Here is a 23,354-nt window from a genome sequence, read left to right on the forward strand (position 1 = left end):
AGTATCCTTAAAATATTTTTTGCAAACATAAATATCATTTTTTCGGCTATTTCAAAAATAATATGTGAAAGAATGTGATCTTGGCATTTTACTGTTATCCTTCAGGCGCCTTCTTTTTATTTCGTTAACTTTAATACAAACTCTTAAAAATATATTTTGCTTAAGTTGACTGTCTAAATTATAAAATTATAAATTATAATTTCTTTTCATAAAAGAAATTATGAAATTCTTTCACCCAAAGTAATTTTTTTCATTGCACTTCTGACGACATCGACATATTACATCTACAAATGTCTTTGTAGGTATTAAATTTCCCCTTCTATTTCTGTATTTCAAACCTTTTATTCTTCTATGCTTTTGGAATTTCGAGCCCATTTATCAGAATTGCAACTTCTTTTCCGGCCAATCGAATTATTTGTTGTAATGTTTTCGCTGCTACAATCAGATGACGAATCCGAAGAAATACATAAACTTTTTCTTGAGCCGAGCTTTCTGCTAATAAATCGTATTGAAGAACCATCAGATTCATCGTTTCCCACATCCAAATAATTATTATTAGTCTCATCCATCTTGATATTATAACGGTATAATTTTTCTTTTTTCTAAAAACAGCTGACACTAAAATTCACAAGTACTTATTTCTGTGGCAGTTAAACTGATTTTACTTTTTTTGTGATGAGACAGCACTGAACAATTTACCGTTTTCATCAAGTACTTGCTTCTGCATTTGAATTTCATTATTGCAACGATTTACATTAGAGTATGGAGTTAATTAGATTAGCTTCTGAAATAAATTATTCGATGGCCAACAAAAATTTTGTCATTTAGTGGTGTTAATCTTTATTATTAGGGAAATTTATTATGAATATAAAAAGTTGGACGTCAACCAAGTGCTTTAAGACTAAAATTTTAAAAAATTCAAAAAGTGGAGTTAATTGATTTGGCTTGTGAATGGCTCATATAGAAGTGTTTGCAAATACAGAGAAAACGTTTTTGAGGGGAGGGGGAGCTTTTTCATTATTTACAAAAACTGGCCTAATTTTTTATTAGTCTGATTTAACTCTTCATATTTGGCGTTCTGTATACTATTGAAAAAAAAGTAATAGATTAGTAATATTTTACTTAAAACTGGGTTACAGCTAGTTGGATTTTGACCCTAAAGATTTTTTTCATTGAGAGTAATGGTGATTGTTTGCAGTATACTTGTCATTGCTGTGACTCTTCTTCATTGTGACTATGATAATTGAAAGTAAGAAAGTGATCCTTATTTATATTTCTATATTTAAAAACTGATCACTTTTTATTAAATAGTCCTTTGTAATACATCCTAGCTTCTGATATAATTATTAGTATATTATTATTATGGAAGTATCTCCATGGAGTCAGAACACTCATTGTTGGAGACCCATTATTCACACACTTATCATACTTCTCCTTGAACTCATTCACTGATGAAGCACTCACAACTACCTCTGGCCACCCATTTCATTCATTCACTAGCCTCCAAGCAAAAAAAACTAGTCCTAACACTTGCTAACCACACTGTTTCTAGGAGTGATCCCTCTTCTCTTCTTTCTTGCTATGTACTAAAAAAATCCTATAAAATCTCTTAATAAAGTATGCCTCTATCAAGCCCCCTCTTTTTCACCTATCAGCTAGTTTTTTGAAATCCACAGACCTTCGATCTATTCTCATACAGAGCATTCCATAGACCTGCCTCAATCTTTGTCACTCACCTCTGAATCATCCACCATTCCCAATGAACTCAGATAACCAGATCTGTGTGCAGTAGTCCAGATGTGGCCTCTCTATCACTGTTTGTGTGTTCTTCAACAGCCACATAACCTGCTTTGCATCATCAGCAAATGACCAAACGGTTCTCCTCAAATCATTTCCTATATCAGTGATATACAAATTAAACAGCAAAGGACCAATTACTAAGCTCTATGGTTCACCACTAGTTATCTGCCTCCTCTTGTACTCAACTTCTCCTTAAACCTTTAACTCTTTGATATCATCAGCCACTTGATCTAAATCATTAGCATCATGTTCATCTCTGTTTGCTCAACTTATGCAACAGAATTCCATGTGGAATCCTGTCTAATGCCTTTGCAAAGTCCAGCACTATCACTAAGTAGCCATGCAATTTTCTTTATCCAACTCATTTGTCACTTTATTATAAAAAGTAAGCATGTTACTAAGGCAAAACACCTTCACAAAATCACGTCTCCTATAGAGTATGATATTCTTGTTCATCCAGTGGAATTCTGTCTTTTACCAACTTCTCTGATACCTTAACCACTCCTGAGATAGTGATTGGCCTGTAATTTGATATTTCTGCCTTGGAACCCCCTTTTGTGCAGTGGAACTGTTTTATCCCTCTTTCCACTCCATTGGCACCTTCCCAGAAATGAGGCTTAAATAGCTTGATCAGAGGAGGTGTTAATTCCATTGCACATTCCCATGACACCTAGGCTGATATACCATCTAATTACATGGTGGTGATTTCATTTAGGTTCTGCAATACCCTAAACACTTCCACTTCATCAATCTCTATTCTCCCATTAGTTAATGTTACATCTAGAAGTGTAGTATCACCACCTGAATGGTACACACTTGCAAAAGGATCACTCAGTAACTCGACTCTTTTATTTTATTCTGTTACCTCCCTGTCATCAGCACTTTTTTAAAGTCATTCTTCCTTTGACTTGCCCCATAACCAAAGAACTCTAGGATTTCTTTTGGCATCATCAGCTAACTTCCTCTCATAGATTAGCTTTTGGCTACTTTCCTTATTATACAGGTTACCCTTCTTGCCTTTGCCTTGTACTGGTGATGATGTTGATCACTTTTATATATATTCATTTCACAACTTTTTTTTTTCTTTTTATGCAATACCCACTTTTTCTTTTTATACCCACACTCACCTGCTTCCCCCTTAAACATTCTAGGTTCTCTGACTCTACACTTCCAAGCTCTCTCGATCAATAAATCCTTAATAAATCTTTCTATCAGATTGATTCTATACCATTTCTCTTACATAACCTGTGCACTGACTCATTCATAATCATGGCTATGTTTTTCAGCTCACCTCTATCATACCATGGCAGCAGTGAATCACTTATGGCTAAATATTTTAAACAACTTATCTTTCAGCTCCAAAAAAACTCAACTCATAGCACCTTAAAAATAGCCATAAATATAATCTCTGTACTGCTTTCAAGCCTCATTTGAAGCTAGCCTCCCTTTTCTGCCCTCCTAAGGATCCACATCATCCCCTCTTTGTTCCAGTTGTTTAAAAAGTTCATTTTTCTTGCAACTTATCTATTATGGTCAGACTGGGAGATCTGCCTAGATGAATACAAAAAAATACATCTGCTGCCACAGCTATCATCAGTCAGGTCTAGCTGACCATGCCTTGGATTTTTGCACAGAATCAGATGGAAGAAAACTATTATGCTCCATCACAGTAAATACAAACTTGAAAGACTTGGTTTAGAATCAGTAGGAGATTTAAAAAATCCAGCTTAATCTTAATATAGTTGTGTTAAACTTCCCAAGGTTTGGGAAACTTGAATTCTTTGGCCTCCTGTCCGACATCAGCTAGCCAACAGCAACCATAGAGGGTGCCCACTCATAATACTTTAATCTTTATATGGTCTAATTTAATTTCTTCCATTTATTGCTTCTTGTGTGTGTGTATGTTACTACAATTTTAACATTGTATTCCTGAAAATGTCTGTGACAGATAAAATATTGAAACAATTAACCTGCTGTTTAATTATTTCTCTTTGTGTCATAGTTATTCCATTAAATTGCATTAAGACCTTCCCATATGCAAAAGGCAGAAGAGCTTGTAGCAAATATGCCATATGAGGGAAGGATTAGAGTAATCTGTTGATAGTCTTCTTGAACTGTTGAGATTGTAGTCTTTTGCCACAGAATTGAGGTAGAATGAGTGAAAGATGACTGGGAGTAGCAGGTTTGGTGAGTGTGCATTTCAACTGTAAAAGGATGTTGAGCAGCTGTAGCACAAGTTCCTGTAGATCTGGCAGAAATGAGAGACATGATGAATACTAGTTCTGCTGAACAGTAGCCATGCAGATATCTAAGAGACACAATGCAGAAACTGTTTTTCTATTGGAAAGTGGCTGAAGAGAGTCTGTAAGAAAAATGTCATTTATCAACTGGACTGTCCTTTTCTGAACAGCATCAAGAATTTTTAAGCAGGTCAGGTCTTAGGTGCACCACCCCATACATGAGAACAGTATTCCAATGTTGGTAGGATTCTGGATTTATACAGATTAAGTAACTGTTGCGCAGAGAAGTACCATCTTGACTGGAAAAGGATGCCAAGTTTTTTGGAAGCTGATGGTGCTGTGGAAGTGATATGATTGTGCATGAAAAGGCATGGAGTAAGAGTTAGTCTGAGAAGCAAGATTTGGTCTTGACTGTTGAGTTGAGCATTATTAAAAGTAAAAGAAGATCTGAGATCATTTTTTTTTATGGGAAAACGAATAAAAATATATTTTGGAGACATTGAAGTTGACTAGATTGCTTTCAATTAAGGATAGTGTGGAGATCAGTGTTCAGAGTGCTTATTATAGATCTTGAAGTTGAGATGTTTGAGCTCTGCAGTGCCTGTCATATGAATAGGATGAGTGGAGTATACTATCACCAGGAAAACTATGAATAGGATTTGCAGTCAATGAAAGCAGTCATTTATATAAATCAGGAAGAGGGTGGGTGAGAAATGACATGCCTGAGGGACACCAGCATTGACAGGAAAGTCAGAGGAGAGAACACCATCCACTATTATACATTGGGATTGACCTGAGAGAAAACTGGCAATCCATTTACACGAGGACAAAGGGTGCCCAGAAGATGGTAATCTATGCCATTGAGAAGCTCTCAATGGGCATAGATTTCTCCAAACCTTTCCATGGAATGGGTCCAAACGTGAATGATGTAGGCCAGGAGATCTCCTGTGGATCTGGGGTGGCAAAGTCCATACTGGTGGTCACTAATTAGATAGCAATTCTCACGGTGTTGAAGAAGTTGACTGTTGATAACCTTCTCCATTACTTTAGGCAAAATTGGCAGGAGAGCAATAGGTGGTAAACATTTATCTCCTTTTTTTTAGGAATTGGTTGTATATAAGGTTTCTTCCATGCTTGAAGTTTGGGATTCCAGCTGAGTACAGTTTAGTGAATAGATGATAGAGAACAGGTGTTAGTTCAGGAGCATATCACTTGAGCACAATGAGTGAAATTTGATCAGGACTTGACTGCCTTTATGGTATTCAAGTTATTCAAAATTCTTCTGATGTCTTTTTGGCAGATCACAGGAGGCATGAGGTGCAGTGTTCTAGGCAAGGAAGGTGGTAATTTGCCATTGTCATAGGTGTAGGAGTTGGAAGAGAAGAACAAAGAACACACCTAAAGACAAGGTGCCTTGTCTTTAAGTGATGGTATCATTAGATGAGATAGAGGAAGAACCACAGATGGACAAAAGTTGTGCTCAATGGCTTTGGGAAAGGACCAGAAGCTGTGACTGCTGGTGGCATGAGCAGTGAGTTTTCTATATTTATACTTGTTGAATTTAGACTTTGCTCTTTTAATGGTAGTTTTATAAGTATTGCAGGCATCTGTGTAGGCTGTGAATGAGGCTGCTGTATGCTTTTCTTGGACTGCTTTGGCACATCTTTTGGAGAACCATGGTTTAGATATGGATTAGGCGGAATTTGAACAGAGTGAGGAATGAAAGCTTCCATTCCAACGTGGATTATTTCTGTAACAAGATCATATCAGGTATCCTGATTAGAAGCATAAAAACAGTAGTCCAATCATAGAAAAGAGTAGCAAAAGTCAAGGCCTCCCACTTGGCCTTGTTTGGCATGCCAGAGCACGTGAGGTTGTGAATGACTGAAGGAAGGTCATTCCACCAAAAATAAAACTTAGATAAGATTGTGGTCTGAATTCCAAGAGGAGCAATTCAGACCACAGGGATTTGGGTAGGGAGATGAGTGATCTGTTTTAAGTCATTACTTAAAAAAAAAAAAAAAAAATCTCTGCCTCCCTTCCAGCTTAGTGAAATTTGAAAGTGGGAGCCAATTAGAATTATAGACATTGAAATCACCAAGAAGGATGACTTCACTGTTTGGAACTTTTGACTATATGAAATCAAGCTTTGAAGATAAGAAATCAAAAAGGGCAGAATGATTTTCAGAATTGGGAGAAGAGTAGAGGCAGCAAATGAATGAAGCAAAATGTGGCAAAGAAATTTTAAGACCCAGGTGGTCAAAAAAAAGGTGATATTATAGGTTAGGAATCCTTTGGCAAAGAATATCAGAATGCACAAGTACCTCCCTTATACTTGTCATAGTCAAACAGGACATTTGGACAGTTAAGATGATCTGTGGTTGATTTATAGAAATTTAGGGTTCAATCAGAAACAGAACATCAGGTTTGGATGACTGAAGATGATGATGCCTGTCATTTAAGTTGCAATTGATCCTACAAATATTGGTAAAGTGAATATGAAAGTATTTTTTGATATGTGGATTTAAGACTATATTTCAACAAATCCATGCTTTAAAATGAAAGAAAAAGATTTTTTTTATTATTGATTTTTTTTTTCTGACTATAAATGTTTTGCTAATTATTTGTAATTCATTTTTAGCTTGTTTACAAAGCAAATTGTCATTGCTCTTTCTTAAGGGATCTTATGTCACTTATTTTTAATTTGGTTGTGGTGGGTATCTAAGTGTGTGTGTGTATATATATGTATATATATGTATATGTATATATATATATATATGGTCCTGTATGTGAAGAACAGCTAGCCAGAAGCATGACTGACATTAAAACATTCACGTACATTCTAGTTTTCATTGTGTTGCATTGTGTGTGTTTAATGAACACACACAACAGATACACATTGAATGTGTTCATATTTACAAATTTAGGGACACAAAACACGTGTTGAAATGATTATTTTACTAATTATTAATAAAATAACACTTGACATTTCAACCCCTGTATTGAGGTCGTCATCAGAAAAGTACATGTTTATAGGGAACCATGCTACATGCTCTTGCACTCTATACTTGTAAATTAAATCTCCGCTGTTAATTAATCTTTTTCTTAGTCTGATCTCTAGCGATAATTAATTAAAATAAAATAAGAATTGAAAAAAATTAATATATAAAATAAAAATTAAAAAAAAATATATATAAAAAAATTATAATAAATAAATAAAATAAATAAAAAACTACAATAAACTCTGCTAAAGTCCTCATGTACTAGGATTCTTCTGAATTTGTACAGTTCATATTGTTTTACTATGATTTTCTTCAGGACTTGTACAGTTCAAGTTGCTATGGAACATTAAGGAAAAAGAAAAAAAAACACTTCACCAAGTCTTCTTGTACTGGGATTTTTCTTTGGCTTGTTCTGGTTGCTATGAAGGTTGCAGATGCTCCACATTCTTGGAATGGTTAGGCCATCATTTTTGTTCAGATTTGGGATATGTTTGAGCATTTCACGTGCTTTGAATTTCCTCTCGAACCAGGTTTTGGTGCGATATAGGGACTTAGTATTTTTCCAATCAATTCTGTGATATGTTTGGAGTGCGTGGTCAGAAAGGCCGGTTTTTCCAAAATAGAGGTATTTAATGTGTCTTTTGTGTTCGTCCTTCCTAATTGGGATGGTTCACCCTGTTTCCCATATGTATGGTAGGTTACATGTGCGTTGTGTTTTGTATACTCCTGGGTGGACTAGGTGTGTAAGAGGATCTTTGGAAGAACTGAGTAGGGGGTTTAAAGGTGGTTTAGGAAGGATGAACACAAACGACACCTCCATTTTGGAAAAACTGGCCTTTCTGACCATGCACTCCAAACATACCACAGAATTGATTGGAAAAATACCAAGTCCCTACACCGCACCAAAACCTGGTTTGAGAGAGAGGAAATTCAAAGAAGCATGTGAATGCTCAAACATAACCCAAACCTGAACAAAAATGATGGCCTAACCATTCCAAGAATGTGGAGGACCCATCTGCAACCTTCATAGCAACCAGAACAAGCCAAAGAAAAAATTCCACTGCAAGAAGACTTGGTGAAGTGTTGTTTTTTTTTTTCTCTTAACATTCCATAGCAACTTGAACTGTACAAGTCATGAAGAAAATCATAGTATAACAATCTGAACTGTACAAATTCAGAAGAATCTTAGTACATGAAGACTTTAGCAGTTTATTTATTTTATTTATCAATTATAAATTTTTTTTTATATATATTTTTTATTTTTAATTTAGATATTTATTTTTTCAATTCTTATTTTATTTTATTTTAATTATCGCTAGAGGTCAGGCTAAGAAAAAGATTAATTAACAGTGTAGATTTAATTTACCAGTATACAGTGCAAGAGCATGTAGCTTGGTTCCCTATACACATGTATCCTTTCGATGATGACCTCAATACAGGGATCAAAACTTCAAGTGTTATTTTATTAATAATTAGTAAAATAATCATTTCAACACGTGTGTTTTGTGTCCCTAAATTCGTAAATATGAATGCTGATCACTGTGTAACCTTAAAAGAAAGAGACATTGAATGTGTATGTCTTATATGATGCCTGTGGAGCCAAACAGCACACATTCAATGTATTTCAGCCAAATATCTGCTTTTATAGTAGTAGAAACTATAGCATGTTGCTCAAAAGAGCATTTTTCCATATAAAAGTTGGCAGTGGGGGCGGATAATAGTAAGCCATAGCAAATTCCTTCTTTTCTAGGTAAAAGTTGCTGAAAGTAGGAGACCAAGATTAAGATACCTTGGTTTGCTTTGACTAATTTAATGGTGGTTAATTGTTCTTTGGTTGAGATTGCTAGTCTTCTCATTGTATTTTATTTGCTCTATTAGATAGGATCTTGAGCTTTTTCAGTATGATAGTATATATCAAATGCCTTAGCTATTGCATAATTTGGTCTGCTTTTAAGCAGGAACTCCTATTATTGAGAATGTGGTTGTCTGCTTTTGGTGTCGCTGTCAATCAGATTTTCCTAATGGTAATCTTTGTAGGTCAGCTGCTTATATTATTATTATTATTATTATTACGGGCAACTCCAGGGAGTCATTAGACTCATCGAGGGAGGCCCCAAATCATTTTCATCACAACTATTCGACATTCATACAGTATCTATCATACCTCGCCTTAAACTCATTCACTGTCACAGCATCCACCACAGACTCAGGGAGCGCATTCCACTCATTCACTACTCTAAAAGTAAAGAACCCAGCTCTAACACCTTTACTAACCACACTTTTGCCCAGTTTCCATGGATGTCCCCTAGTCCTCCCACAACCAGCCCTGTTCTCAAAAATATCTTCTGAATTAATTTTATAGAAACCCTTCAGTAATTTGAATGTCTTAATCATATCTCCCCTCCTCCGCCTATCAACCAATTTTTGCAACCCACAAATCCTCAACCTGTTCTCATACGGTTCATTCCACAGACCTGCTATCATCTTGGTCACTCGCCTCTGGATCCTCTCCACCTCCTCCCCATCAAGAAGAAACCTAGGTGACCAAATCTGAGCACAGTAGTCGAGATGAGGTCTTATCAAGGCTCGATACAGAGGAACAATAACCTGCTTGTCTCTGCTTGTCAACGTATTCTTCAGCAACCAAGTGATTTGATGAGCTGATTTGGCCACTTTTGCAATGTGTCCCCTAAATTTCAATTCCTTATCCACCAACACTCCTAAATCTCGTGCCTCATCAATTTCCTGGAGCACGGTTCCACCAATGCAGTAAACTGCCTCCCATCTTTTCACCCCAAAATGCATAACCTTACATTTTGCCACATTAAATTGACATCCATTCTCCCTAGCCCAGACCTCCAATCTATCCAAATCATCCTGCAAAATTTTGACGTCATCTGCATTCACTATTGCCCTACCCAACTTCGCATCATCCGCAAACAAATGAACCTTCTTTTGTCCTTGTCATTGTTTATTTATATCCTTGTCATTGTTTGTTTGTTTTTTGGAATTTTTCTGTGATGTTTTCTTGGCAGATTTCCTTTGTTTTGTTAGTTGCAGAATCCTTTTCAGAACATACCAAGTCCTGAATTTATATAACTGAATATATTTGATTTTAACTTTTAATCATAATTTTGAGTAAGTGCTAAATTTTTGTGGGCTTTTGAATTTGATTATCTCTAAGATTTTTTATTTTTATTTATTTATTTATTTATTTATTTTTTTGTACAGGAACAGGTGATCATTTTGAAGGTGCATTAGTTGTTAACCTTCCTACCGGCTGAGGTGGATGAAATATCCAGCCCACCATAGCATTCTGCATGGATCAAAACTTCATCGGCATTGTACCTTTCATCATGCCATTACCTCCCTCCGCTGTTAATCCCTTTACGGCTATTTAAAGCCATTCGTGGATTAACTGTTAGTGCCTGACTAACAGTTTGTCACCTGTCTTTACACACACTAATTTACTTGGAATTTTCTTTACTGTCCTAAAATATTTGACATTTTTGCCTCTAAAAATGATTTGCGTTTCTTCCCAATAATTGAAACGAATTTCACATGTGCAAAAATAATCAATCTTGAAATGACCATCGGTCAGCCTTTGCAATGAATCTATTTAGCAGTAGCAAATTTGCTGTATTATAAATTTATTCTTCAAATCACTGCAACGGAACAGTTGCACTGGTTGTTCCAATATAGAAACAACTTTTTTCGCGAATTTTCAGATGTTTGCATTGAACATATTATGTCACATATTTATATTTTTAAATAATATTTATTGAAATAAATATGACCTTTTGCTTTCTTTCCTAACAAAATACTGTTATATGGATTATCACATTTCAGTTCTAGAAACAAATTTTTTTTTTTTGTTTTATGAGCAACAAACGATGTTATATATCATAACTCGGTTTCCGATTGTGAATCTTTTTAGTATCGAAAATTTATATCCAATGATGTTTTAGCAGGGATTCTTCGCATTTTCTTTCTTTTTTTTTTTTTTTTTTTGTAGGATGCACGTTTCTATAATATCCAGTGCGTAACCACCGTAGATATGTTGAAAATATAATATGAAGGCTATCATATACAGAATAATTCAAAATTCATGCTCATTTTGAAGATTTGCTAATGCTTACATCCCCCCCCCTCCCCATCCTTATCCTCTCCTGGAATTCAGTTACATAACCACTCTCCCACTCTCTAAATTTCTACAGGTTCGAAAACGTTTCCAGACAGTATTCAAAATCTATTACTTCATTTTACCGTTTTGACAAAAGAAATAAGACAATAATATTGTTGTACCCTGAAGCTTTTAATTCTGTACTATTTCTTTGCAATCTAAAACCAGCTGTTCTACTGTCTGCTGAATTTTAGAAATACTATGCTATATTTTCACCACATAAAATTGTTTATATGCATACCACACACAAAAAAAGTTCAGTAGTATTATTTTAGTTTCTTTTTCTTAAAATAATCTAAATATTTTTACTTCTACTTATGCTTCTGGTTGCTATTTCTGAAGTAATCTACGTCTTAGAAATACTTGTAGCAATCCTCTTAGCTGGAGGGAAAGGTAAGCGCTTAGATTACTCTCAGTGCTATTGAGGAAGAAAATTGAGAACGCTTAGCTAGAAGGGACACTAAAGTGCCTCAAGCTATAGTGCAAGATATATCAAGAATGCCGTGTTTCGTTTTCAATTGTTGATTAGTAGACATCTTAACATAGAAAAAAGATACACACATTTCTTTTACAGGTTGATACAGTATTTATGCTGAAATAAGTTCTTAATTTATAATGATCAATTTCATTTTTATTATCGAAAAAATATAAATTATTTCATATAATTATCTTGAAAAAGAGGACTTGAATTATTTTTAAAGAAAAGGAGCATATACTTCACATAATCTTATTTTTTGAGGAGGGAAGGAAGGTTATATTGAAGACTTATTCAATTTGCAGATATTTCAGAGAATTTATTTTATAAATCATTCCCAAGACAACTGTTATGATCGTAAATCACTTGGGGAACATGGCCATTCATTTTAGTGTAAATAGTAGCAAAGGTTTAGCTACTTCAGTAATGCCATGTATCTAAACTAGAAGAAAATGTCGTTATATCTGCTGATGTTAGAACTCTTACATAAATAATTTTTCTGGCATGAATTCTCTATCAGCTATAATGTAATCAATCTCCAGATTTTTGCCCTCTTGTATTCTACCATCTTATGCACAGTGATTTCTTCTTTGTACTACAAGAAAAAAATCAGATAACACAAAAATATGGAGTATTTTCTTTTTCATTGGGTGAATTTGCAATGTTCTCTCTTTGTGTTTTGAAAAGAAAGTACAAATGATTTTTTTTTTTCTTATTATTTTTGCCATTATAACATCTGATACAATTACAAGAGTGGCATTTTACCGTTTTCATTCCACACGAGAAAAAGAAATATGACAATAATATTAACTTTTGTAGTGGAAATTTTTAATACAAAACTTTGTAATATATATATATATATATATATAAGCAAAAGTATTGCTTATTATAAAATTGGAGCATAATATCTGAACTTGCAGAAAATATATATATATCAATTTAAATCGTAACCGTTAATTTAATTTTGTAATGACCAATTATACAGGGAAACCAAGAAGGTGAAAGTGCAAAAACAGTAGATTCCAATATAAAGAAAAAAATTTAGTGATATGATTAAAGAATTTCATTACTTAAATTAAGGGGATATTAAATCCCACATAGTTTTAAAACCGAATAAGAAACTCAAAGATTGGAATCAGAGAGTTTCTTGCTGAATATAGTAAACTATAAAGTATCGGCGATCACTTAGCGTGAGCTAATGCAAGTGACCCTAGTACGTAGTACAATACCGGACGACTCATTGCAAAGGTGGGGAAAGTTCAGATCGCTACTCTTAGGTATTTTCCATAATGTAAAAACACATTTCCTAGGAAATGTATGCTGTTATTACATTATGGAGGGAGGTCACTACCCAGACCAGTTTCAGCCTTTTTTGACGCTTCATCAGTGATTAGCTAGACCTAATACCAAAGTGTATAGTGAAAAGAACTTATATACTCTGCGATACGAGTTTCCAGACAGGTGCAACCATTAAGTTACTTAAGTATAAAGAGCTAATAAGCTTCATTTCGGCAATGAAAACATTACTTAAATTAAGGGGATATTAAATCCCACATAGTTTTAAAACCGAATAAGAAACTCAAAGATTGGAATCAGAGAGTTTCTTGCTGAATATAGTAAAAAAGTATTGGCGATCACTTAGTGTGAGCTAATGCAAGTGACCCTAGTACGTAGTACAATACCGGACGACTCGGTGAGAAGGTGGGGGAAAGTTCAGATTGCTATTCTTAGGTCCTATTCCACGGTCTGGGTAGTGACCTCCCTCCATAATGTAATAACAGCATACATTTCCTAGGAAATGTGTTTTTACATTATGGAAAATACCTGAGAGTAGCGATCTGAACTTTCCCCACCTTTGCAACGAGTCGTCCGGTATTGTACTACGTAGTAGGGTCACTTACATTAGCTCACGCTAAGTGATCGCCGATACTTTATATTTTACTATATTCAGCAAGAAACTCTCTGATTCCAATCTTTGAGTTTCTTATTCGGTTTTAAAACTATGTGGGATTTAATATCCCCTTAATTTAAGTAATGTTTTCATTGCCGAAATGAAACTTATTAGCTCTTTATACTTAAGAATTTCATTATTCTCTATAAAGCAAAGTCGCTCAAGCAGGTCCTTCAGGAAATCTGTGAAGTATTCTTCGGATCATGATTTTGAACTAAAATATAACATAATCTCGAACGTCGGCAGCCGGATTTTTAAATAATATTTCAAATAATTATCGTGAATTCATTTCTTCGAGAACAAAGAAAATGTTTTGTGGAGTAAGTGATTAGAAAAAATTAGCAAAAAAATTAAAAATTAAATTGGTTCTGGAAGGTAACGCAATATTTAAGTGAAGAAATTAGGCAAGGATCTTTATTTTGTCCAGGCATTAAAATTGTATTGTACAATAAAAAGAGAAAATAAAAATAATTTCTATATTTTTAGTTTATCCAATATAACTAAAATTCAGTTACCCAGCATAGATCGAGGAACTGCATTTCTTGTTATGGGTAACTGAGTCACAGCTATGAGCCTGAGATAATCTGATTAAGTGCTCTCTTCAGCATGAGGGATTATCACACCTTCTAATGGACATGCTGGCCAAATTGCACTTCTTATCCATGTTCTTTCAACAGATAGCATGCATCGTATCCAGATTTTGCTGGACATCTATAGACGTCCTAGCCGGTTGGGAGGTTAATACTTTCTTTGTATCCATATGTAATATTTTGGGCTCTGCTCATGTAGTGTGTCATTACCGTTCTATGTTAGTCTTTTTTGTCAGCGTATTCTAGAATATATTTGCCAACTTGCAAAGCACTAATAAATCCTAATAGGACAGGTAGGCTAGAACGGGCAAAAAATAAATTGAAAATTTATGATGATGGTAGTCATTCATAAATTTGCCGATTATGTATTATTAGGTGCTTAAGACACTTAAAGCAAAAAATGATATTGTTTTTCAAAATGATTAAATGTTAATTGAAGTCATTTGGGATTTGACTAAAAACCTCTGGCAGAAGCACCAACTAGTAGCCATTTCACCTAGAATTCTGGTTAGAATTCTAGGTGTAATGGCTACTAATATTGTTCCTTGCCAGAAACTAGATCAGACATTATTCTCATTCTTGCATTTATAATGAAGAATGGATTCATCATTTTGAAAAATTGAATTTAATTTTACATATTAATTTCAAGTCTTAAGTTTCTCTAAAAATCTAAATTCAGTATTTAAAATGCTAACTTAGTTGTTAATAATGAAATCTTTATTTTTATTGCTTTGACCGTCAGACTGAATACATTTTCTGTTGTGCATTACATAGGATGTTATCATCTGAGTACTAGATCAAGTGATTCATACTCGGTTACTGGCAACTGCAATAGTACTTGTAAATGGATTATCTCTCCTGAAAATGTGGATCCTGATGAAGGTAAATAATTATTTCTTGTAAATTTTTTAAAAAAGTGATTGCATAAACACCTTTTCATGTATAGCAAGTTAATTGAAATAAAACTTTTGAACACTTATCTGTACACCCAGTTATTCAGTTTTCTTTCTAGTTTTATTATCTGATATATGGAAAAAACCATGAAGCAGGTTCAAAACCCAGAACTATCTGATATGTTATGCTTTCAGGCTTGGTTTGTAAGCATGCATTTATTGCAAAATATTTACAGCTCAGATTAACCGTAAACTGTTTTTGCATGCTAGCAGTGTGGTTTGTTTCACCTCCTTATAGTGCAATGTGAGGGCATTGCAGATATTTGTCATCTGGTTCTGAATAGACCTGATTTTGCATCCCATCTAGGAACTGAACTTTTATAATGGCTTTTCAACTGAAGGGTGATCTAGCCAGTCTCACACTTCCACACTTTTTTTCTGTCTCACACAAGGTGACATAACCTGTAACATATTAGTGTCCTGTGTGGGATTGAGGAAGAAGAAATCTATTGATATTTTTTGAAAAGCCAAAGGTTGTAGTTGCTGAGAACACTTGTGTTGGAAGACTCTTCCAGAGAACCGAGGCAAATTGAATACAAGAGGAATGGAAGTTCCTTGCATTTAAACTAAAATATTGGGCCATTACCGCTTGTGATTTAACAGACCTAATGATAACTAGAGGAATGATGGATGCTAGTTCATTGGGGCACTGCAGATAAAGGTATAGAGCTGAAACAGCTCATCTGTGAGGCAGCAGTTGAAGCTAGTCAATGAACAAGGGGATTATCTGTTAGCTGAATGGCCTTCCTTTGGACTGTATCAAGAATTTTTAAGGTTTTGTGATGCATCCTCAAAAACTAGGATGCCTAGTTTTGAGTCTTCGATAGTTATTGAAAAGACTAAAAGTAAATTTCAATCAAAGACGGAAGGTCTGTTTGGTTATTTGTGTATATTTAAGGTTAGAGAAAGTGAATTTGAGATCTTTTTATGAGAAAGATGGCAAGACTGTTTTGATGTCACTGATAGTGACTAGGCTATCCTTGCCTTGATGATCGTTATGAAGACCAGCATTTTAGATACTGATGTTGGACATTTAATGCAATGACAACGGGCAGCACAATAAATGAAGTAAATAGTCTGTTTCCAATACTTCATCTTTCACAGAGACATCCCCAGGGGTACAATATTAATTGTAACAAACAGGCAAACGACTCAGAGTGAAACTTAGTGGACTGTAGGCTTAGCCAGAAAGGATGCCCTCCGTGAATTGTAGTAGACAGCTTGGATTGTAACTTGAAATGCCTAAGGATTACTGTTCCCATATTTTGAGAAGTTTAATACAATCATATTTAAATTGGTTTGGCTTTTAAGGACTGCTTCAGATTAAAAAAAAAAATCACATTTAAACTTTGCTGTGATGAAGTATGAGTCTAGTGGTTCCCCCTTTGGATTCTGCAGGTGATTTCAATCAGTTCTGGATAATATCAGGATAGGATAATCAGGTCTGGTATGATCTGCCAGACCTGATTATCTATAGTAGTCATAATTGTAAATGGAGTTAGTCTTTAGGTGAACAGATGAGAATTGCCAGTTTCAAGTGTGGTTTTTGAAGGCAGTGTAAATTGCATTCTCTTAAAATTCTAGCTGTTACATACCCAGCCAAGGGGAATTGTGATTGCATTAGTCTAACCTGTATATAGAAAAGGTCAAGGATTGCAGGAAAAGATTAATAACTATTTTGCTAATTCTGTTGGAATTGTGTCCATTAGATAAGGTATGGTAGTTATATGGCTACGGTCACCTATTAGTAATATTGAGACATCTCTCATAGGTGGAACGATGATTGGTGGCTATTAGTTTTAATTACACTATATTACTGGGGAATTTTGTGAAATATATCTGCTCATGTGAATAGGTTTTCTGTATACTTAAAATAAAGACTACCATTTGGAAGAATTTTCTACCATTGGTTCCAGAGTCCTATCAGATTAACTGTGTTGCCAGACCAACAGAGGTCACATAGTAATAATTCATCAGTACACCTTTGACCCGCTAATTATACCTCTTCCATATCTCTAAACAATATGCACTGCTAGAAACTTGAATATTAATTGTGAATTAAGTGAAATGCTTTAGTATAAATGATAGTGTAAGTGGATATGGACTTTGCCTGCTCTTGACATCATCACCACCACCACCACCATCAGTAAACTGTTCTATATTAATGCTTTAGTATAATTGGCACAGTGTAAGTAGATATGGATTTGTGCCTGCTTTTGACATCACCACTGCCACCAATAAACTGTTCTTTGCTCACAGTCCTTAGCTAGGGTTAAATGTAAGCAAAATAAGCTAAGAATCATTAAAAATCAAGAGATCACCATCAAGTGCAGACCTAAAGAATTAAATGAGCATGCATATATATGACAGTCATTCTGATTTGAATTTTGGTAGTGTAGAAGTGCTTCAGCAATCTTTTTAAGTAACAACTCAAACCTAAATTTGCATCATTGTAAAAGGTGAGTATTGGACCATAAGATATTGTGATCAGTGTCACTCCATGCTGACCAAGGCCAAATTTTTCAGGTTTGTTGTTGTTAATATAAGATTGGTGTTCTTATAGTTGTTTTTCAACATAACATCCTGTTCATTGAAGGTAAGACAGGAGGCACTGAACTTGGTAAACACTAGGGTGGGGGAATCTTTCATGGATGGTAACTAAGGGGAGATTTTGGTGATAGGTAAAAAAAAAAGTAGGAACTAAATTATATCTTTTCAGAATCTTAGCAATCCTCTCTGATGCCTGCAATATATGGGATAGGCACTCACCATATAGGTTCAGGGTTTTGGCAATGTGCTTTTACGAGTCCAAGATGCATTTAAATTTCCTTGAAGTGTAACTATTCTGTAGTAAAATGCATTGGATGATGCTTAATTCTTGTTGGAGAGCTGAGGAATAGGCATCTTCAAATTTTTGCTAAACAAAGCACATGTTATCTGCTCCAATTCCCAAGCTCTCCAACAAGAACTGAGCATCATCCAATGCGTTTTACTAAAGAATGGTTTCACCTCAAGCAAGTTTAAATACATCTTGGACTCTTACAAGCCCAAGGCAAAAAAACCCTGAAACTGTATGGCAAGTCTCTATCCCATATATCATGGGCATCTCTGAGTTTCCCTATAAACAAAATCTCCTCTTGGTTTCTTCTCATACTTTGGCCAAACAGGATTTTCTGTTGAAAAATGACTACAAGAACACCAGTCATATGTTAACAATAATAAACCTGAAAAATCTGGCCTTGCTCACCATGGAGTGGACACTGACCACAATATCCTATTGTCCAGTACTGGCTTTTTACAGTGGTGCAGGTTTAGGTTTGAGCGGTTATTTAAAGAGATTGCTGAAGCACATGTACACTGCCCAAATTTGAATCGATCTCATCATAAATAGTAAGCAAAAGCCCCTCCCTCCTCATTTTAATTTTTTTATTTATTTATTTTTTTTAATTTAATTTAATGTAACACTGTGCTATTTCATCATCAAATTAATTTTAAATTTGATTCTTAATTGTAATCTTATTTTTATTGTAACCACTCATTATGTGGCATCCAGCACTTGACTCAGCTCTATAAATAGAGTTAACATTTTTTTTTGTAGCTTCACCTTGTGATTATGCAGATGCACTGATGATGATGACCAGTTAGTTTCTGGTTGAAATATTTACAATAATAAAATTACTATATGTGAATATGAGCATCTAATAAACATTATTATGCTACAAGCTCCATTAAAAATTTATCTAACATGAATAACAGCTGTGCTAATGCTTCAGTTGTCAGTGCATGCACACTCCTTATATGGTAGGAGGAAACAGCATGCAAAATAAACTTCCAGGTAAGAAAGACAGTTTTATTATTCAGTTTCTCTTTATTAAAGTAAAATAATAGTTGCTTCATATCTACCATCCAAAATGTGCAGTTCTTGAACTTGAAAATTGTCTACTGTATGAGTTGTCTTTGTCACTATTACAAATGCCGCCATAGTTAGCGATACTTATAACACAGACTAACATTATGAAATTTTATTAAGTTTGTAAAATGAATTACATAATTTTTGTATTATTTCTTGAGGCAATGACAAGTATATTATAATGCTAAATTAAATCCTGTGACAGTATTGAAATCTATTACATTATGGTAAACAGAGTGGAAGGAGCAAGAAACATACATTTAATTATCCCAATTTGTTTCCATGTTTCTTTAAGATTACTTAATAAAAGTTACCTAATGTATAGAAATATATAAAATGTGGTGTATTTGAATGAAAGTCATCAGATATTCCACAATATTATGGATTGTGTCGAAATATAGAAAGAAACTTAGTTCTGAAAATTTATCAGATCTTATGAGGATATAACTTTCATCATTGATATTGCCTTTGTTTGTAATACTTAAGACACAAAGATCTGCCCAGAAATCCATGTGTATGCATGTTTATTAGTGCATAACTTATGTTTCACTGGTCTGACAGCTGTTTCTGTCTGCTCTCTGATTCTCATGAGAGAGTAATAGAAGCAGAATGAAACCTAGAGCACAAAAATTTAATATCATAGCCATCCTTTGTCAGAAAGTTAAATTCATGATATGTGTACTCTCAGCAGGTTCATAATCAGATTTACTAAAATATAGATTTAAAAATCTTAAATTTGGCATAAGCAAGATAGTAAAATGGAGGATATTGTAAGGAAATTTTTAAGTTTGGGAACTAGAAGTCACACTGGGCCAAGTCCGGTGAATATGGTTGATGTGGAACCAATTTGAACCTCAATTCGTGCAATTTTGCCATTCCACTGGCCGATGTGTGGGAAGGTGCATGGTCTTGATGAAAGAGTGCACTTTTTTGTACCAATCTCGGCCGTTTTTTCTTCAATTCCTCTTTTAAATGGTCCAACAATGCCACATAATAGACTCCTGTTATTGTTTTACCTTTTTCAAAATAGTCTATCATGATAATTCCTTGGGAATCCCAAAAAACAGTGGCCATCACCTTCCCAGATGACAAAACAGTCTTTGCTTTTTTCGGTGCTCTTTCACCAGGCATTGTCCTCTGTTTTTAACTGCTGCTTGGACTCAGGTGTGTAGTGGCGGATCCAAGTTTCGTTTATAGTCATGAATTGATGCAAAAAATTCTGCGAATTGAGATTAAACATTGCCAAACATTCCTTGAAATGTCTTTTCGCATGCATTTTCGCATGCATATTGTGGCACCTATCATGCACACAGCTTTTTCATGTGCAATTTTTCATGTAGAATATTATACACCTGCATGTTCACCTATTCAGTTGAGATGCCTACAATCTCAGCGATCTCATGTACTTTCACTTGGCGGTCTTCCATAACGATGCCATGGATTTTGTCAATCATTTCCTTTGTAGTGACCTCAGTCAGGCATCCAGAGCATGCTTCATCTTTTGTGGACTTACAACCGCATTTAAACTCATTTATCCAAAAATAAATAGTCTTTAATGCTGGTGCAGAATCCCCATGAACTGCATCTAACTCAGCTTTGATCTGCATGGTCGTCCACTTCTTCAAATAAAAGTGTTGCTTTGGAAAAAGCGATGAGTCATCCTTTTTCCCACCCAACATTAAGTTACCTCAAAAGCAAGGGATAAGGACATGCTTGTGCCCTGGATGGGAAGTGTACCGTATATTGTCCTAAGAAAATGTAAACATCCAGATGTGTGAATTCCAAACATTGTTAAGATAGCTAAGTTTATTAAGATAGTAATTGTGAATGAATTAAAGTAGAAAGTCATGTAATATTAACAAGTAAATATGTATAAGCTAAGTACAAGTATTAAAGCTTGTAAAGACAGTTCGTAGCCATGGCGTCCAGTCGGCTGCCGCCATATGCGTAACGACACCGCCAAGTGAGGGAGCTGCTTCAGAGTATAAAAGCTTCGGCGGGAGTTCGAATCGCCCTCTTTTGTCTTTTCTCTCGTCTCTTACCCCTGGTCACTTGTGTCTCGCCTCCGAGGTTCGTTGGCACCAAGTTTCCCGTAGGAGAGCTATGTAGTGCTTGCCGCCACGTGTAGCAAGGATCTCCCCTTGCTATGCATGTTACATCGGTCAAAGCTGCAACTACAATGTGTTCAAACGCATTTTTTTTGAGAAAGAGCTGCTGATGAAAATTCACGTCAGCGTACAGATCAGTGCATGAGTGCTTTCGGTTCGTGTAAAACAAAGGAACAAAGCCCGCCATCAGAGGAGGTATAGTGAAAGATCAGAATACTCAGTCAAGGCAAGAATGATAAGCGAAGATTTTCTTATATTAATGTAGGATTAAAGTATCCATAGAGCAAAGAAACAGAAGTTAAGAACACACGCCATTTACGTGTTGTGCCATGAGAACAGTCTACAATTTTTGACACTTGTGTCTATTGTTAAGAAGGGAACACGTTAGGCTCCAGCCGGATAGGAGGCCGAGCTCCGAACTGTTTAAGTGTTTTAAGAAAAGTAATGTTATATGTTCAGGAAGTAGTTAAATGTTAACAGATATTTTGGGGGAGGGAATTAAGTAGAAATAAGTACTATTGTCCCAGAGAATTATATGTCAGATTTACTGAGTTGTCTAGTGTTTATATATAATGTTTCATGTATGATATTATCAGGTAGCTTAATTGTGAGAGTCTGAGGATATATATATGTACAGAAGTGAGGAATTTATGCCCAGTAAGAGATCATAGTGCAGAAGTTTAAATGTGTTAAATTTAGTAACGGGAACCCAGACTCTCTTTACTCTTTTGAGGTTTAAGAATTCAAATAACATGTATACTTGTCTTTGTGAAATAATAAATGTGTTTTCTTTTAAATAATCAATTGAGTTTGTCATATCTTCTGCAGATTTGAATTACCGTTTGGAAAATTTCGTACCATTGCATTTAAAGGGGAAACCAATAGTGATATGTGAATAGGGACCACGACTGCATATATCTTGATCCCTACAATTTTCCTTAACTATTTTAGATAGTGTATCAGAATTTAGTTACCGGCTGGCGCAGTCTTAAATCTATACAAATTTGTCGGCAACTGAGGTCTGAGAGTAAGAGATACCAAAAGGCTTAATGATAAAGTAAAGTATAAGAAAATAAAGCTTAATATAAGAAAACTGGGACATAACAAAAGTTTTATCACTGCACGAAACTCTTTTTTTCTCCATTTTTATGAAAAATGTGAACAGTCATTTTAAATGTTTGCTAAATGAGAACTATGCCTCGCACGTGGCTAAAATTTTACCAAGGGTCATGAAAAAGATGATACGTGCCAACACTGGTATGAATGAACGAATTGTTTCGCAGTCTACTAGAAATTTACCAAACTTTTCAAACACCCCTCATACACAAACATTGTCAGTAAAATGAGTTAAAAATGAATCTTTCTCTTGGAAATATGTTGACTAAAAGAATGTATGTCATTCATGAAAAAAATCAAAATTATTTGTGAGTTAGAACGTGTGCGTAAAATGTTAGTGTGTGTGTAAAAGGTTTTCTTTGTCCTCTTCAACAGTATCAACATTGAGGGAAGAATGAAGATGTTTATTACTAAACCATCATATGGTTCATTAGCCTTAATGAACTATACTCCTTTGAATAGTCGACACTGTTAATTTACCACCTGACTTACATTATTTCTAACTTATTTTTATATGTGCTACATCAGTCAAACAATTTTTGTGAATCCAACTGATATCAAGGTTGTGAACATACATTTCAGTACGATTGGAAGTGCTTGTGCATTTGAGGTTTTGGTATATAGATTTTTTTTATCAATTCATTGCTTTTTTTTTTTGATCATAAAGAAATTGTTTGAAACTTCTGAAAAATCAATATTTTTATCAGTTAACTTATTTCTTTGCAGTTATTGTACTTGATTTGTCTCATTTGGCCCTCCAAGAAGGTGACAGAATAGATGTTCATGAATTGAACAGTGTCTTAAGCATAGTAGTCACTGTGTTTCCAAATATGACATACCTACCAGAAATATATATTCCTGCTGCAACAGGTGTTTATGTTAATGTGACAAGAGGACATTGCAAACAATCATCTGAAACTGTTTTGTTTGCTAGTTTTGACACATTACCAAGTAAGTAAACGCTTTAATTTTTTGGCTTAATGTTTTTAATATATCATTAATATTTTGTATACTGCAGATATATGC

At 34.7% G+C, this 23,354-nt stretch overlaps 1 protein-coding gene across 2 annotated transcripts in view; it reads left to right on the forward strand.

Annotated features, from left to right (window-relative positions):
• LOC150103949 (cubilin-like) overlaps nt 1-23,354 on the forward strand; it is a 283,125-nt gene that overhangs the window by 167,482 nt on the left and 92,289 nt on the right. For both annotated transcript variants that reach the window (XM_090397190.1, XM_090397189.1), the window contains exons 11-12: nt 15,016-15,123; nt 23,055-23,279. In XM_090397190.1, coding sequence (XP_090253316.1) covers nt 15,016-15,123; nt 23,055-23,279 — 333 coding nt within the window. The remainder of the gene's footprint in view (nt 1-15,015; nt 15,124-23,054; nt 23,280-23,354) is intronic.

The sequence above is a fragment of the Typopeltis vanoorti genome, chromosome 8 (assembly GCF_054136105.1).
Source record: "Typopeltis vanoorti isolate ZY-2024b chromosome 8, IOZ_Tvanoo_1.0, whole genome shotgun sequence".
NCBI lineage: Eukaryota > Metazoa > Arthropoda > Arachnida > Uropygi > Thelyphonidae > Typopeltis > Typopeltis vanoorti.